The sequence below is a fragment of the Ambystoma mexicanum genome, chromosome 1q, assembly GCF_040938575.1.
Source record: "Ambystoma mexicanum isolate Mex_15411 chromosome 1q, UKY_AmexF1_1, whole genome shotgun sequence".
Taxonomy (NCBI): Eukaryota; Metazoa; Chordata; class Amphibia; order Caudata; family Ambystomatidae; genus Ambystoma; species Ambystoma mexicanum.
Window position 1 is genome coordinate 615,350,266 of NC_090922.1, and position 18,702 is coordinate 615,368,967.

Here is an 18,702-nt window from a genome sequence, read left to right on the forward strand (position 1 = left end):
TGACTTTCCACCCCGGATCTTCCTCCTTCGGGCTCGGGCCCTTTTTCACTTCAACGAACTTTGGGTGGCAACTTTCCACCCCGTATCTCCCTCAGCTGGGCTCGGAGCCCTTTTCAATTCAACAAACTTTGGGTGGCAACTTTCCACCCCAGATCTCCCTCCTTTGGGCTTGGACCCCTTTTCAATTGTCAGCCTACCTCCTTGAGGTTCACAATGGCTTTCCTGTTACTCACAATTCACAATGTCCTTTTGCACATATCACTGTGGACATCGCTCCGCTGCGTTCACTCCTGTAAACACAATGTTCATGGGACTTCAGATTTTGTCCCTTTTTAACAGTTAATTGTTCGTGTACTACTTTGACCATGTGGGATTCATTCCCCTTAGTTTCCCACTCATCTGTCGGTCAAAGACTTTCGACAGTACAGAGGATTTTGCAAGAACCCTGTATGACTACTTTGACCTCTCTTCTTGCCTTTTTCCCCAATGCCTTCTGGCAACTGTAGTTCAACCGCAGGGTAATCGCCTCGAGTGAACATCCACATGGTGTTTGACTCTGCTGGATTTCCCCTTTCTTATATCAACAGTTCTTCATTTATTCAAAGTTCAATTAGCCGCTTGCTATTTTCATTAAACACAGTTCAGTGTCTTTATCGGCTCTCCCCTCGACTCACCTGCTGTGATCAACTGCTTTTGCTTTCTTGTCTGTAGAGTCAAGGCCAATACCATTGGGCCATGCGTCTCTCCCTGGCTTGGCTGTCAGCGGAGGAGGCACCCAGATACCGTTGACATCTGCGGCAACACACAATGGCTATTGTTTGCCGTCTTCCGATTCCTTCTTTTGAGGCTTCACAAGTCTCTGTCGATAAGGGCAAGGTCACTTCTCCCCTTGGTATCCTCTCGACTTGCGGCGTCTTTCTCCTCCTTTGGAACTGCTGGGTTGAGTTAGCTCTCACATTGTTCGGTCTGCCTTGCTCCTAGTGTGCTCTCTTGCTCCACCTTTTATCCCTTTGGGGAAAGGAAAGGGCTGTGAGGTGTGTGTGAAATTCGGGTTAATTGCCCGACTCTTGGGTTGGGACATGTCAGGTAAACAGTTTTAACATTAGTCCGGTTTTTATCACAGTGTGTATTGGAAAAAGAGGGGGTTACAGTTTCTGAGTGTCCTACGGTGTAGGATGGGTAAAAGGTGTTGTATGGGATTGTAACCCTCGTACTAGAGGAGTTTGTGGTGATCTCAGAAGGATGATTTTTGTAGGGTTTGTGGGAGCTGTAGTTATCAGTCCTATTCGACTGGGTGTTTCGGAAAATGACAATCAGGGGGACAGGATTGGTAGGGTTTATGAAGCATGGTAGATTGGATGTTCGGGAAAGAATAATTATAGGGACGTGAAGGAGAATGACTGGGAGTATTTGGGTATGTAACAGAAAGACAGGGATCCTGGGAGATGTAATTTACAACGGCACTGCAGTTTGGGTTCTTAATCGTATGTGGATGGTTTGTTGGTTTTTGATAAGGGAGATTTATTGGGAGGAAGGGGGGTAGATTTGGAATAACCAAAGAAAATCTTAGGGACTGCTCCTTCTGTGATGTTGTACCGAGTGTCACCTGGGGAATTTCCCCGAGCACAACCTTGGGCTGCCTAACCACGTGATCCTCCCTCGTTCGTGCACCCCCAGGGTTGGGATCTTATAGCGCCAGCCCTCCCCTGGCCACCTGAATAAGGGATTACAGAAGTCTACTTGGGAGAATACCCTCAGGTTTCTCAAATATCCGTCCTCTATGCTGGTTGGATAGGGTTGTTTCACTGAGAGACTTTTCTGTGGAACACCCAGATTGCTGTTCCAAGCCTTCCAACATATAACTTGGGTTGGTCTTCCCGTCGAATATGAGAATGCATTACTTACCGTAAAAGCATTTCTGATGGTTGTATCTGCTTAGATTCACATGCTGTGCATAGGTCCGACATCCAGTGGTCACTGCGGAGTATTGCATTTTGTTTTTCGTAGTCGAAAAAGGGGACGTCGACAAGGCGTGTCTGAAACACTATCCCTATAGTGACGTGCGTTGTACCCACAATCCCTCACGCGTCGAGGTCCCTCTGTTTGTATTTTTCTGCCCTGAGGGAGCCTTCTAGACGTGAGTGAGTACAGAAAAGAGAGAGATATATAAAGGAAGTCTATGTTCCTTCCATCCGAGCGGGGAGGAAGGGTGGGCGCATGTGAATCTAAGCAGATACAACCATCAGAAATGCTTTTACGGTAAGTAATGCATTCTCTTCTGATGTTTGTTAATCTGCTTAGAATCACATGCTGTGCATAGACTAGCGAGCAGTACCCGGAGTTGGCGGTGGGTTATGAGAAGGAACAGTAGAGAAAAGGTGTCGTAATACTGCCTGTCCCGCCTGGGAGTCAGATCTAGAGTGTGTATCTAGACGGTAGTGTTTTGTAAAGGTGTGCACAGAACTCCAGGTAGCCGCTTTGCAGATGGACTCAAGGGGAACACTTGCAATGAATGCTATGGATGCCCCCGTGCCTCGAGTAGAGTGTGCTCTTGGCCTAAAGGGCAGTTCTCTCTTAGCAAGAGTATAGCAGAGAGTGATGCATTGAACAATCCATCTAGAAATAGTGGATTTTGAAACCGCATCTCCTTCTCTTCCTGCTGCCACCGAGACGAAGAACTGATTAGTCTTCCTCAGTGGTCTGGTTCTTTCCATGTAGAACATGACCGCTCTGCGTACATCTAGTGTGTGCAGAGTCCTTTCTCCCAAATTGGAAGGATTTTGAAAGAACGTTGGTAGTTCTATAGATTGGTTTACGTGGAATTTAGAAATACATTTTGGAGCAAACCTAGGGTGAGTGCGTAGAACCACTTTATCTTTGTGAACTGTAACGAAGGGGTCTAGAATAGAAAGAGCCTGAAGTTCACTTACTCTCCTGATGGAGGTGATAGCTATTAAAAAAGCAGTCTTAAGCGTGAGGTGTTTAAGAGATGCTTTGTGCATGGGTTCGAATGGAGAGCCCATGAGTCTGGTAAGTACCACATTAAGGTCCCATCCGGGAGCTGGGTCAGCTATCGGGGGGTGTATTCTCTTTACTCCCTCCATGAAGGCCTTTATAACAGGGATCCTCCACCACGACACTTTGAGTTGGGAAGTGGTGTATGCAGAAAGTGCCGCTAGGTGGACTTTAATGGAGTTAAACACTAGACCTGAATCCAATAGGTGGGTCAGGTATAGGACTACATGTGTGGGAGAGCAGTCAATAGGGTTGATGCTTTTACTCCTGCACCAGATGACAAATCTTTTCCACTTGCTAGAATAGCAGTGGCGAGTGTTCGGTTTTCTGGCTTCCCTGAGGATGTCCATGCATCTTTGCGGGAGTTGTAGATGTCCGAACTCTATGATCTCAGGAGCCAAGCTGCTAAGTTCATGTTCTGGGGGCATGGATGTAGAGTCCTGCCCTTGTACTGAGACAGCATGTTGTACGGGCAGGGGAGTTTTACTGGGGGGGATAGAGACATCTCCATCAAGTGAGCGAACCATGGTTGTCGTGCCCACATTGGGGCCACTAGTATCATGGTCACTTGTTCCTGGTGCATCTTGTGCACCACTCTGTTGAGAAGGGGAGTCGGGGGAAAAGCGTAAACAAATTTCCCTGACCATTGCATCAACAGACCGTTCCCCTTGGATTGGTTCTGGGGGTACCTGGAGGCGTAACTTAGGCATTGTGAGTTTTCCAGGGTTGCGAACAGGTCTATTTCTGGGAATCCCCATTGTGTGAAGACGTCGAAGACGATGTCTTCGTGCAGGCGCCATTCGTACTCTTCGGGCAGGGGGAAATCTCTGCTGAGACTGTCTGCCAGCAGATTGAGTTCCCCGGGTACATGTAGAGATAGTAGGAACATGTCCTGTTTGAGAGCCCACTTCCATATATTCTGGGCCAGCTTGGACAGGCCTGGAGAGTGGGTGCCCCCTTGCTTGTTGATGTAGTACATGGCTGTGGTGCTGTCTGTAAGGACCATTACTGTTTTGCCTTGTAGGTGTTTCTGGAAGGCTCTTAGCGCCTTGAACACAGCTAGTAGCTCCAGAAGATTTATGTGTTTGGATGCTACGTTCGGAGTCCACACTCCGTGAGCAGTCTGATGGGATAGGTGCGCCCCCCATCCTGTGAGGGATGCGTCTGTGGTTAGAGTGGCTTCCGCCGCGGGTGTGGCAAAGGGTTTCCCTTTTTCCATGTTTTCCTTTGTCCACCACCGTAGCGAGAGAACCAAGGCTTGCGAGACCACAACTAGATCCTCCCATAGTCCGCTGGCCTGACACCACTGGCTGTTGAGCCACTCTTGCATTGGGCGCATGCGCAGGCGCGCGTGAGGTACCAAATAAATACACGACGCCATCATTCCTAGCAGGCGCATTGCTTTGCGTACCGTCACCTCTCGACCGGTCATATATTGAGGGATTTGAAACAGCATGTTTTGGACCCTCTCTTTGGAGGGGAAGACGAGGCCGTCCTTTGTTTGAATTAGAGCCCCTAGGAATTGCTTGATTTGACTGGGGTCTAAACTGGACTTCTTTTCGTTGATGGAGAAGCCCAACTTGAACAAAAGGTCTACCGTCTTTTGGGTATTGGAGAAGCATGTTTCGTAAGAATCCCCGGTTATGAGCCAGTCGTCGAGGTAAGGGTAAACTGGGATGGACAACCTGCGCAGGTGGGCCGCTGCCACTGCCAGCACCTTCGTGAATACCCTTGGTGCTGATGCTATGCCGAAGGGTAGCACTTTGAACTGGTAGTGTTTGCCCTCTATCATGAACCTGAGGTATTTTCTGTGCGCTGGCAACATTAAAATATGAAAGTATGCATCTTTCATGTCCAATGTTGTCATGTAATCTCCCTGAGAAAGCAGTGGGATCACTTCCTGTAAGGTTACCAATACGAAACTTTTGGGGTTTGATAAACTTGTTCGCTGGGCGCAGATCTAATACAGGACGCATGGTTAGATCCTTTTTGGGTACAAGGAAGTACACTGAATAAATACCTTCCGTTACCTGAGATAGAGGCACGACCTCTATGGCTCCTTTTTCCAGCAGTTGTTGTATTTCTTGGAGAAGGATGGCAAGATGTTCCGGTGTCATGCGACGTCCCCTCGGGGGTCTGTAGGATGGGGAACTGTTGAATTCGATACAGTATCCGTGGGCTACGGTGGAAAGTACCCAACGGTCTGACGTTATCTCCTCCCATGCAGGAAGAAAGGATGTTATCCGGCCCCCGACCGGTGTTGCATGGGAGGGGACGCAAATCTTTGCGTCACTTGGAGTTGTTGGGGGCTTGGGAGCCTCTGGGGGTGGATCCCCGACCTCTCCCTTTACCCCGGCGTTGGCCTCTTTGGCTGTACTGCCCACTATTGGTCTGGTAATTGGTGGCAGGGTATAGTTGATGCTGACCTTGTTGTTGTTGTTGTTGGCTTTGGCCACGAAAAAAGCGTTTGTTGCCATAGCCGCGTCTGGTAGTGGGCTTAGAGATTTGGTCAAGAGTCTTGATAGTATCAAACTCTTTTTTAGCCATATCTAGAGCTTCATCCACCGCTTTTCCGAAGAGGTTAGAGTCTTCCACAGGTTTATTTATTAAAGACGCCTGTGTCTCCGGTTTAAACCCTGAGTTGCGCAGCCATACATGGCGTTTTAGGGGTATTCCCTGTACCAGGGAACGTCCCGCTGTTTCTGCCGCGTCTAGAGAGTTCTTTTACAATGCTCTGGTTCACCTGGGTTCCTTCGCCAATAGTTGAAAGTAGGCGTGTACGTAAAGGCTCCGGTGCTTCCTCGGCGTCCTTGGGCAGTTTGGCCCACTGCGCGTCTGCATAGCTAGCAAGCAAAGAATTGTTGTTCGCAATTCTTGCTGAGAAGGCAGCCGAGGAAGTTACTCTTTTTGCAAGGGCATATAGCCTTTTGCCCTCCTTGTCAGGGGGTGCCTCACTGGTGGAAAGTGGTACCCCTGCCCTCTTTCTAGTATTAGATACTACTAGGGAATCCGGAATGGAATGTCCCCTAATGTAGAGCGGGTCTGAGGGAGAAGGAGTGAAAAGTTTTTCAATTCTCGGATTGACCCCTCTGATCAATGCGGGAGTGGCCAGCGAAGGGATGATTCTTCTCTTCACTGAAGCTAGGAGGGGAATGGTCTGGCTGACCGAGGGTTTCTCTTTAATTACTTTTTCCACAAAGTCTAATTCTGGAGAGAGCTCCCCAGTGTCCAGTTCAAAATGTGCTGCTGCTCTGCGCAACAGTGCATTGAAAGTGGGCTGATCGTCAATTGGAGACGTGTTCCTAACCGGTGAATTGTCAGGAGGATTTAGGTTTAGGACATCAGTGTCGGAATATACTGATGGGGATTGCCAGGGGTGCGAAGGTCCTTCTTCAGTGTCTTCTCTGAAGCCTTCTTCTATAATGTCTGGCCTGTCTTCCAGACATTCCTCCTGGTTCTGTCCTTCATCGTCCATGAAATCATCCTCCTCCTCCAAGTATTGTTCCTCCCCAGTGAGGTCGTATATGCTATGGAAGTCTGAGGCCGTGTCCACCTGGGGATCGACTAGCCTCAGATTTTTGGCCCTGGGGTCCTCCTGAGGCCCTTCTCTAGTCCTCTTGGGAGTTTGAGAGGTCTGGGTATTCATAAACCTTTCCATCCTCTCCATACAGAGGTGGAGTCTTTCCATGGTTTCATGGGGTACCCCAGAGCGGTCTGGCGGGGGAAAAATAGAGTCATCTAGCTGGAAGCGGCTCGACCTCTCCCAAAGCGTCGAGGAAAGTGTCCCGTCGCCCTCCGAAAAACCTTCAGGTGTGCTGGGTGACCCCCCGACTGAAGGGGGTAGTCCCTGCCTTTCTTCGGGCTTTTTCGGCGTGTCTTTCGACTTATGCGTAGCGCTCGACGTGTTCTTCGGCGTACGCTTTTGGGCGTCGGCTACAGCGATCCTCGCCAAGCTTTCGGCGACTCGTTTGTCGGCGACTAGTTTGTCGGCGGAAGCTTGCGTTTGACGCTATGGGTGTCGAACGCTCTACGGTGGTATGCGCCTTCTGTGATGCGCGCCGGCCGATGGTTTGGGGGAGGGCGCCCTTATTTGCCGAAAGCCCAGTCGCTGGTCGCGGCTGCGGTTGCGAGAGGGGCTTCGAACCCGAACGGTCCGAGGAGGCCGCCGGTGGAATCTGCGTCTCCTTGGGCGCCGAAGCTCTTTTCGTCTTAGACGAAGAAGAGCCGTGGGTTGTGTGCTTATGTGAGTCTTTGTGTGCGTCAGTGTCGCCGGGGTGTTCATCCCCATAAGCAGGGCGTGAGCCGAGCCCGTCGGGGCCGGGGACAGACGACGAAGCGCGCAAGCGCTCCTTAGAGGGGGTTTCGACTTCCGTATCGGAGGTCGTGTTATCGCGTTCCTCGTCACTGTCGTGGTAGCAGCGGCGGGTGAACCTTCGGCCTTTGACATCACGTAGGCCGCCCACCTTTTAACCCTACTGTCTTTTAGAGTTTTAGGCTTAAGAAGCCGACAAGCCGCGCAACCTTCCTCCTTGTGATCGAGGGGCAAGCAGCGGTTACACCGTGAATGCTTGTCCTTCCAAGTAAATTTGCCTTTGCAAAGCGGGCAAAACCTAAAGGGTGTCCTCTCCATAGCCGAGGCAATAAATCGCGATAAGCACCCCAAGGGAAAGGAAGGGGAAAGGGAAAGGCATTCTCAGAAAAGACCCAGAGATGTCCCACGACCCCACTCTCCCTACTGTATATGGCCTGCGAGGCCAGGCCACGTGTTCGGCAGCGCCAAAGGATTTCCTCCGCTCGATCCTCCGTCGAAGATCTTGCTCGGCGGAGAACAGCTTACAACTGCGTCGAGGGAGGGATTATTAATATTATGAGAAAAAAACGACCAAAGGTCGAGGAGTTGCAATGTCACTCGAGGAGCTCCGCGTGAAGGCGACCAGAAGCTGGGCGGAAAAAAACAATCTGAGGGACCTCGACGCGTGAGGGATTGTGGGTACAACGCACGTCACTATAGGGATAGTGTTTCAGACACGCCTTGTCGACGTCCCCTTTTTCGACTACGAAAAACAAAATGCAATACTCCGCAGTGACCACTGGATGTCGGACCTATGCACAGCATGTGATTCTAAGCAGATTAACAAACATCAGAAATAGAGATTATTATAGCTGGGGCTTTCTACCTTGGCCTGGTTGTTCAGGGCTTGTGGAGAAGATAGTTTAAAGAGTTCTTTCACTTCTCTTTCTTTCCTTATCTTTTTTTCCCTTTCTTGAGCTTCCATCACGTCATGGCGGGACAAAGAGCGTAAATATTTACGCAAGGTGTTCTTTGCGATTCTGAACTCAGGTAATGGTTTCTGATTAGTCTTTATTTTTTGTCCTTTTTGTTTTGTTCATTCCCGAGTCAACAACCAATTCTGTCTCCGGAGAGCCCATGGTCCCATCCACTCTTGCAGCAAAATTTCTTAATGGTTCAAATCGCTCTTCAATATTCGGGTTAACACTCGCACTAATATTAGATTTACCTTAAGTCTCTTTCTCCCTAGGTTTATCAATTGAGCTCAGGGAGGAAGAGATCTCTCTTAAGTAGGAGGTATGTAATTTTAATTCATTGTGTAGACTGTCCTGAAAGTTGTTAATTAAAATCAACACTTGTAGGGTTCCCTTTGTCATCTTCGATACAGACCCCCCCACCCCCGATTTGGAGCTAAATTAGCACTAATGTTGACTCCCTCCACAACATGGGGATATTCAGACATAGCAAGCATAGCTATTTCCCCTGTTGAAAAAATCAGGGGTGTCTCCAAGAAAGAGCAGTTCATTTGTACATCACCACCGTTTACCATCAATCTCCCCTGAAGTCTGATTAAAGAATTCCTGAGTCCGATTATCAGACTCCTCATGAAATAAGCATTGCGAGGAGTCAACATTCTCCTGGGCACTATGCTGCTCATCATTCCCTTCCTTCACCATCGCTCCCTGACCCTCCTCACCCTAAGCCTGCGCAGGTGGCGAGGGTGGGAGCGGAAGTGCAAGTGCACGGGTCAAGCTATCGCGCCTTTTAGTGAAGACCAATGGTCCTATAATAGAGTCTTCTCTAAGGGCCATGGTCCTTTCTCTCCCTTTTATGGTTAGGTCCAACCGGTATACTGAAAAAGTATAAAATCAATAATAATAGACCTCTTAACCACACCCAGCCAACCAATGTAGATAATATACCCACAATTCCTGTTATTGTCATGCAGGGCAAAACATATGCCTCCTGCCCCTCAAGCCACTTTGCTGGGGAGCCAGCCAACAGCACTCGTGAAGCACTCCGGAATGCGTGCGGCCCGAAGTTAAATGCCGGTTTGTTTGTGCTTGGGGCGGGCCTTAGATCGAGCGCAAATTAGATCTGAAATATTAAATATAACATGTTGTTAGAGACGATCAGTGTCCATAAGGCCGCAGCCTAGTCCCATAAGGTCAGAGTGTCCAGGTTAATATACATCCAGGTATTGCATTACCTCTTGCAGATAATGTTCAGCGTTCAACGATCAGCAGCCCACACAGCCAACAGCACTCGTGAAGCACTCTGAATGCACTTATGGATTGTTTTTTGGATCTGAAAGTGCTAGGCGTGCAGGATGTTGAGTTTACTGATGCAACAAAATCTTTGGCTTTCTATTTCGCCACTCATAAATGCTATGGCAAAGGCGGTGAACTTTCAACTTTTTACATTGTGAGCAGTGAACTCTTCATCATGGATGTGGACTTCCGCCTCATTGGTCAATCCTTGTTAATATCCAGGTAGATTTTAGGAATGTGCTGCTATTGGGCCTTCCAAAAACCTCTTTAGCCTCATTGAATGCGGTTTGTAATGTGGCTTCTTGCCTAATTGCGTGGGCAAGAAGATAGATCATGTGACACCAATTGCAAAAACTCTACATTGGCTGCCCATTGAACAGAGGATTGTGTTCAAATGTGTTAGTATTATGCACAGAGCCCTTTCTTCTAAGACTCCTGTTAAAATCTCTGGAAGAGTGAGAAGTCTTAGGAGTCGTGAATCTTTAGGAATAGAAGCACCTACATTTAATAGGTCGAGTGCTATGAATCCGTCTTTCTCAGGGGCAGATGCAAAAATGCACTTCCCAGTAATTTAAGAATGACATTGGATTATCTAAAATGTAGTGAATTACTGAAAGAGTGGCTTTGGAAAAAAGTGTTCAACTAAGTTTAGGTCAAAATGGCAATTATTAGGGTTTTAAAACATTTTAAATTATGTTTTAGGATTGTTTTAAATGAGATGTTGGATTATGGTTTTCGATTAGCATGACATGTTTTTAATAAAAATAGTTTTTATTAATGATGTTTTAGTTGATTGTTAAATTTTTATTGTTGGAAAACATTGTACTGCGCTCCAATAACGTGTCATGTTTACGCTATATAAAAACTATAAATAAAAGAATGAAGTCAGAATGGAGAGGATACAAAGAAAGGTAGTGAAAGAAACATAATTTTACTTCACATCTGTATGTATGGGATTAATAATAGCACACATGTAGTTAGTACGAGCCAAATACAGAAAAGTGGGAGAATACAGAGTAAGGAGGGCGGGGAGAGCCAGGGAGAAGGGTAGGGGAAGATGCACCTGCAGGTACATTGTATCCGCAACTGACATTCGTGGCGGGATGCAGAACATCGTTGCAATCCAGGAGATGGCCAAACATTCCCATGGCATTTTCTGTGCATGCAGAGCATATCATTTTGTTCTAATAACTAGAAGCAGGGCCACTTAGAATGGCAAAGCATGTATTTACAACCCGCAGTGATCTTGGTTGAAGACCCCTCTCTGTTATTCCGCACTTTCATCGCTCCTAAGTTTGTGAAATCCTAATGTCTTTCCATTATTTTCTAATTTGTATTCAGATGTTTGTATACCAGTTGGCTATATTGATTACACCTATATTATACAAAGGCCTACTGGGGATTGGGTGTTGTCTGTAGGTAAACGGGGGTGGAGGGGGAGGGGGCTGACTGCCAAGCTAATTGGTTTCAGCTCAATGATGGAAAGTAAGCCCTCATGGAAAGAGGACCAGAAGCCCTTGACCATTTACCTCCAGGAGACGCATCTGCCCTACTCCAGGACAGCAGATGAACAATTGCACTTGCTTTCTGGAGACTATCTTTTTACACTCAGATCACTCCCACAATCCATGTAGGTTTGGTCTTTTACGTCTGAGATTTGCAGAAAGTGGTCCAAACTTGCTCAGTTTAGGGTGGGTGAGATGTGGTTCAAGAGGGTATCTGGCATAAATAGATTATGTGAGAAGCAGGGAGGGGCAGTAAACGTAGAGACCACAAAGTAGTTTCCTTAGGTTTACAGCAGTGTCCTTTAATATCTTTTAGTAAACCCTATTTTCTGCTAAACCCTGGCCAGTGATCTCTTTTCGGCTTTGGTTGAGACTGAAACGCAAGCAGTGAGTTGCTGGATGCAAGGAGCAGGACAGAGGGCTGGTTGGAGTACTACTATGCCCTTATGCAGACCCAAAGACCCAGTGCAGGTGGGCCCCCGCCGAGGTGACCTGCACTCACAGTACCCCCCTGCCGATCTTCCTATTTCCACCCATGCAAGGAATCTAGGAATCTACTTTGACTCTTCCCTTTCCTTCACTTACCACATTTCCCTCACTACTCGCTGTTCTCGCTATCACCTCTTTAATATTCGTAAAGTCCGTTCTTCTCTTACTTTCCATGCTACTAAACTCTTCCCTCATCTTTTCTTGCCTTTTCTACTGTTCTTCTATCTTTTTCGGTCACCCCTCTTCCCATCTCGCCCCCCCCCTTAAATACTCCTCTCTGTCTTCTCTCTCCCTATGATTCCATCTCCAATTCACTTGCCAACCTAGGCTGGCTTCCCTTCCACTCCCAACTTACATACCACTTCTTTTGTCTCGTTTTTAAATCTCTTCATGTCCTTGCCCCTCCTTACCTCTCCTCTCTTCTCTCTTTCTATGCTCCCTCTCGCTCTCTACGCTCCGCTGATCACTTTTTACTCTCTGTTCCCCCCTCCCTGTGCCTCCTCTCGTTTCCGCTCCTTCCAACTCCTTGCCCCCTTACATTGGAACTCGCTCCCTTTCTCTATCCGCTCCATCTCCACCTATTCCTCCTTCCGTTCCTCCTTAAAAACTCTCCTTCATCCCCTCCCTGACTCCTCTCCCCTTCCTCCTCTTTTTTCTCCTCCCAAATCCACCTTCCTGTTCCTTTATCTATTCCTGTCTCCCCCCTTTGACTTCCACCCTCCCTTCTACTCCGTCTACTCCGTCTCGCCTTTCCCTTTCTTCCTTCCCATATCTCTCCCCTTCTCCTCTTTCCGAAATGCAAATTGTTCTACATGCTGTTTTTCTGGTTTGAATCATGTTTATTTTATTGCTTCTGTGTTCCATGTTTAATGTATTTTGGTTATACTGTAAAGCGCTATATAAATAATAAAATACCAATACAAATACTAAGAATGAGAAAAGCAAAACGTTAACTTAAAACATGGAACACCATTAAAAGGAATGGAAAATAAATCAAAGCAAGAGAGGGCGACATCAAAGAGCTAAATCCAACAACAGAAATCACCATCATCAAGGAGGCAAGTGGCTTTGCTTCACCAGAGGTACTGACGGTCGTGAACATGGAGAAAGAAATGTGCAACAAGCGGTGGATCAAGGTCTGGGACATTTTGGTGGCGGAGAAGTTCACTGCCGCTAGAGAAGGAAGCTTGCACCGGTTTACAGACATTTGGTCTCTGATTCTGGAATATGACCTGAACTTCCCGGTGCAAACGAACAAGCCACATCTGACGAGGCACCTGTTAGTGGCATATATGCCGCCTCACCAAAGCCTGACTTAGCCAAGGAGGAGACAGGGAAGGAGGAGGGCAGGGGGAGTCTGGAGTGGTGGGAAAGGGACGGATCTAAAATTGTATTGCATGATGTGTTAAACTATGCTTCAATTTCACTGTTGGAGTAGTGCTCCTTGTTTGCAACCTACTTAAATAAAGTCGATAAAAAGAAAGAAATGTGCACTAAAGGATTGTGCGCGAACATAAAAAATAATTTTAAAAAGTCCTTAAAAACCTTTTGCAGGAGTCTGGAAAGAGTGAGAGTTCAACCCCAAACGAATCTCCCCTCTTATGTGGCTAAGAAAGCGCTGTAAAGGAGGAGACACCCATTTTATTTTTCTTCAGCCCTACCATCTTCAATCTTGGGTTATACTACGACACTTACCTCCCGTACTGCTGTAACGCCAGTGCCGACCTCCAGGACACGACCAGACAACTCCATTCCTAAGGAAACAAAAGGGGCACATAGCACTTGATTAATGAGTGTCCAAGTAAACCACAGAGAAATTGGCTGAGTTGCAATTCCAGCAAACAAGAAGGAAGAAACGTGTACAGCCACGTCCCACTAATGCTTCCCAGGGGACTATTTACATTTTGAAATCCTCTCTTCTGCCCCACCGTTTCCACCATTAAGCTTTTTACTTCTTACCTACTCGCATCACCCAAATGCATGTGCCACTCACATGCCAAGGTCAAAGAGGGCATGGGACATGATTGGGCCAGTGGAACTGTGGATGGAAAGCCACAATTTGACAAAGATCACTCTGTTCGGTGCTTCTGTGGAATCCCACGTGACTAATGAAATGGTGTTTACTTCAGTCTTCTCAACAAGAAAACACAAACCAGAAGAGCTCAGAATTATGTAGCCCATCCGAATTCTTGTATGAAACAATTTGACCCAACCATCCAGTCCTGATGGCGCGGATCTAGCTCAATGACGAACAACGCATACATTAGAAAACATTTGCATGGTACACAAAACACTGCTTGGGTCGGCCTCCTGGTCATGGGTTATCAGATGCCGTCCGTACTTCAGCGTGAGATCCTTGCATTTACAAACTTCAAAATGCTGCAAATCAGTGCATCTGTGATCTTCCAAGGACTTGAAACAAAATTATTGAAAAAGGGCGACTGTCCCAACCCTTGTGTCACTATGCATATGGACAAAACACTAACTCAAGTCAATGATGCTATTGGGGTGAAGAGATGTGTAAATTATGAGTTCTTGTATTAATACAATGCAACCAGAAAGACATTTCCCCTATTGTTTCCCTATTGTGTGCATATTTGCCCAAATAATACTCAATGGGGTTGGCTATAATACAGGTTCTGCTTCATGGTACCAAAAAACGACATAACATTTTGTAGAACTCCTTCTTTCAAGAGTGGTCTTCAACTGAGACAAACCTTTAGGTAACATTACAATGTGGTGTGCTCTGTCCCTGCCTTCCTTTCCAGTGAATCACAGTTATGCATTGTACCACAGCACAAGCCACTCTTAATTCTTTAATTTACCCTTTTGCATCTTGATGAATATCCATGGTGGCATGGTTAAGCTTTCAGTCTTAACTTGCAATAGAGACCCTCAACATCAAATGAGCCAGCAAACTTATTTTTAATAAATAAAATACTCTAAAAAATAATTATTTAAAAGTTAGGGAGGGCTGACCAGCAACACGCAAAGTACAATAGCCTGACTTATAACCAGCTGCCATTATTCGCAAATCGAGATCCCAGATAATGAAAACTTTCAACCTGCGCAATGAGATGGCCATCCACCTTTATGTGTAATCTAGGTTCCGTTTTCTTGTGTGGTTGGCAGAAGTATTCTAATTGAAATAAGGAAGCATTAGGCGTCACGGAAAAGTAAATGCTAAGTCTATAAGGAAGTGAAAGCGCATTCCCATGTTTTAGCTTTCTCTCTGGTGTGTTATAGCGAATAAAAAAGGTCCTCCCGGAAAGGAAGTCTATTGTTGAAACAAAATCCTAGAAATTGCATTGTTGCATCCCAGTCTGCTGCTGAAGAGAGAATGTGCAGAATGCAGTCAATACCAATAGTTATTGACTGCACTCTAAATATTCTGATTGGCTGGGGAGGGGTCACTAATGATTTCCATGTGCTAATCGGTGTTATGTGTGCTAGAGAGCACAATCAGTTTCATGGGCATCCTAAGTGCATAATAACCGTAGATCACACCATCACAGCTGCATCAAATAAAAGAGAGGTATAACATGCTATGGGCACATACTTTGCAGCAGAGAAGAGTCCCAACTCATATTAGATTTAATATGTATTTATAGAAAGTACCATGGGGTGGTTGACCAGCAAAGAAAGATGCAATTGTTGCCATCCATTGTAAACATTCCGAATGAAGTAAAAGACTCCAATGCACTCTGTGCCTTTTTGCCTTAAATGCTCTACTGGAGTTCGGAGGAAAACCATCGGTTTTAGACAGTGAGACTGGCATTCCTGTTTTAAATGTCAAACCAAGATGTGGAAATTACATGGCCTGTTAAAATGAGAAAGACTTTGAGATGATAGCCTTGTACCAGGTGAAGGGAGGAAAGCAAGAGCGGATGTTGTACAATACTTGTAATTTTTATTATGACATGGACATGGTTGGCCAGAGTGGGAGCTCGAACCGCGCAGCCATTCAAACCAGTAAAGGAACTTCGTTCTTAGTAGCCCTCTTTGAGTGGCAATTGTCTAATAATGAACTCCACCTAAGTGGATGACAATGTATAAAGCCACCCTTGAATAACATTGTTGTCAGTAATAATCATATATCTTAAAATGTGTCATATATGGGTCAATGCTTTTGAATGTTTTTAGAGAATGGTTTCTAAGGTACGTGTGCACGAAAGTGCTCTTTCATGATAGCAGTATGGAACTGGCACTTGCACACATTTTCATTTGTATTGCTGGATTGACCAATAGGGATACCATTTCAATCAGAAATAACCCACATACGAATCAATACAGGTCACCGGGGAAGTTCTTGAGTGAGGTGCCTTTAGAAAAGGGGGAGACTGAATTAGAGTAAACCCGTTAATGTAGGCATAGCATGAAGAGACAGACTAGGGACAGAAAAACAGGTTAAGAAACAGGGCCTATAAACATTTACAGGAGATCAATATACATATTTGCATTTTGAACATGCATGTGGATGTATCGGGGTCGCTTGCGGGAGCCAATGAGGGGATAAGAAGTGCCTCTTTCCTCAGTTAGAAATTAATCGTAAGTCTTGTCTTGAACAATACTAAAGATGGGCTAGCTTTGGGCTTTGATGTCTGGGGATTCGAAGAGAGGGCATTCCAGTAGAGGTCGAGAGAGAGAGTGTGAGAGAAGGAGCTGGAGGAGGATAGGGAAGGTGAGGAATTGAGAGATTGAGAATACTGCAGGGTTTTTGAGGGAGAATAGAAGGAGAGACAGTCGGCTAGGTAGAGGGGCAAGGCCATGGAATGATTTGCAGAAGAAAAGGAGGAATTTATTGAGTGGTTGTAAAGACTGGAGGGGGGAGTCTGTACTTCTGCTCTCTATATGGTAGGGGAGAGACACAGAGGACTCCCGCCAATCTTTACACTGGTGGCAGCAGTGGGATGCTTATGATTTTAAGAATCAGTGTATAACCGTGCCACTTACAAAATATCTGCACTTTGTTGAATTGAGGTTTAGTTGTGTATAAGATAACTGCATTACAAGCAATGGAATCTATTGTGAATGGTAAATTGACTCGGATGAGCTTAGAGACTCTCCAGAGTGCTTGTGAAGCCAGGGAGTTAGACTTTGTGGATAAGTCTAGGGCTGAGCTGATAGCTGCCCTGGTGGACTACCAGACTGATGGTTAAACTCTTGAAGTGGGGGATGCAAACAATGAGAACTCTGCCCCGGGTTTTGTCGCTGAATCTATTTCTGGGTATGCCACCATTCCTGCTGCCTCTGTTGGGACCCCCAGCAATTCCTTGGAACTTGAGTTATTAAGGATGAAATTGGCCTTTGAATATCGCAAGTTGGAAATAGATGCTGAGCTAAAGAAAGAGGAGCTCGCACAGCAAGTGGAACTCAAGAATAGGGATCTCAAACTCAAAGACAAGGACACAATCTCAGAGAATCAAGTTAGAGAAAGCTCGAGTGGAGACTTCAGCTAAACCAGTTGAGAGTGTCAGGTCCTCAGCAACCAGGTTTATGAAAGATTTGGTTGGTGTGTATGCGGAGGGTTCAGATATCCTCCAATGGATTGAAGCATTGAGATGGCTTGTGCAATTCAAGGTGTAGATAAAAGAGATTGGTTTTTGTTAAGCAGAGTGCCTCAGACTGGATATGACTGTATTCTGAAACTGAGTGTGGAAGAAAGGGGTCAGTATGAGTGCATGAAGTCTGCTTTGATTGCCAAGTTTGGCAAGACACCTACCCAGTACCTTTGAAAGGTTCAGGGGTTTTAAGAAAAGAGAGAATGTGTCTTGGGTTGACTGCGTGAGTGCAGCGCATATGAACATGATGGGGTGGATTGATGGTTACAAAGTGAAAACGTTTGTTGAACTGTCTCACCTTTTGCTTTTTGAGCATTTTTCAAAAGCCTGTTCACCAGAGCTGCGTCAGTATGTTGCTGACCAGAACATTTTGGATCCCTTTAAACTGGCTAGGTTGGCTGACAAGTGGGTCCCCCACCGGGTGTCCTCTAAGGACTCCAGTGGGAAGGACAAGGACAAAGAAAAGGGGACCTCTCAGAAAGCTGAGGAGTCCCAGAAGCAATCACTGTCGGGTAAACCAAAACCTTCCTCTCCTAAGACCCAAAAACCTAGTGGGGATAGGTCTGTTGTGGGTGGGAGTAAAAGTAGTGGTCCACCTGCTGCAAAGCAGGGTCCCAGTAGTTCCAGTACCGTACCCCGCACTCCCGGCACTTGTTGGGATTGTGGGGCTCTGAATCACCGAAGGGGTGACCCCAAGTGTAAGGGTAAGGCACTTGGAGTCCAGGCTGTCAGCCTGACCTACCCCTACTCTGTACCAGAGGTGGAGGCCACTGTCCTCCCCTCCTCTACCGGGATCACCTTTGGTGCTCCCGTAGAGATTTCCTTAGTGTCCCCCCCTTGGAGCCTGGGACCAGTACGCAGAAGTACTGGCAACTATCCCACAGAACACACATAGGTTTTTGAGAAGTGTCCTCTTAAATGGCCAGCCTTCTACTGGTTTGAGAGACACTGGGGCAAGCAGGACAGTGGTGGACAGGACCCTGCTTAAGCCAGAGGACTATGTAGGTGCTCCTCTGAGAACCACCAGGTTAGCTGGTGGGCCTCCCAAATTATTGCCTGTAGCCTTAGTCCACATCACGATTGGAGACAAGACAACAAAGCTTCCGGTCCTGGTTCAGGACAACGTGCCTGAGAACATTTTGTTAGGCAACAATTTGGTCAAGTTCGGGATTATCACGGGTGGTCTACCCATGGCTGCTGTGGAGGTTACCCGATCGCAGGTCACACAGGGCCTGGCTGCGAGCCCAGTACCCTCGCCGACGGGGAAACCCAAGGCACAAAGGAAACTGAAGAGTAAGAAGGCCACCTCTGTGGAGGGGACTCCTGCTCTTCCTGCTGTTCTGACAGCACCCATCGGGATCCATGCTCCGGACGGCCTGGGTCCAGTGGTGAACCCTGTCTCAACTCCTGTGGGAGAAGAGCCAGAAGACTTTCCTGTGTGAGAGGCTCAACTCAGAGGACCACCCTGACCTTCAATGCTTGTTAGCTGAAGGGGACCTTCCCGGGCGGACTTCTGTAAGTGTCAGAGAGAGTGCCACTCTCTCGAGGGTGTGAGAAAATAGGCCCTGCCC

The 18,702-nt window shown here is 46.8% G+C and overlaps 1 protein-coding gene across 1 annotated transcript in view; it reads right to left on the minus strand.

Moving 5' to 3' along the window:
* Nucleotides 1-18,702, minus strand: part of LOC138533590 (quinone oxidoreductase-like protein 2) — a 300,745-nt gene that overhangs the window by 115,325 nt on the left and 166,718 nt on the right. The window contains exon 4 of the mRNA XM_069641157.1: nt 13,266-13,324. Within this exon, the coding sequence (XP_069497258.1) occupies nt 13,266-13,324 (59 nt within the window). The remainder of the gene's footprint in view (nt 1-13,265; nt 13,325-18,702) is intronic.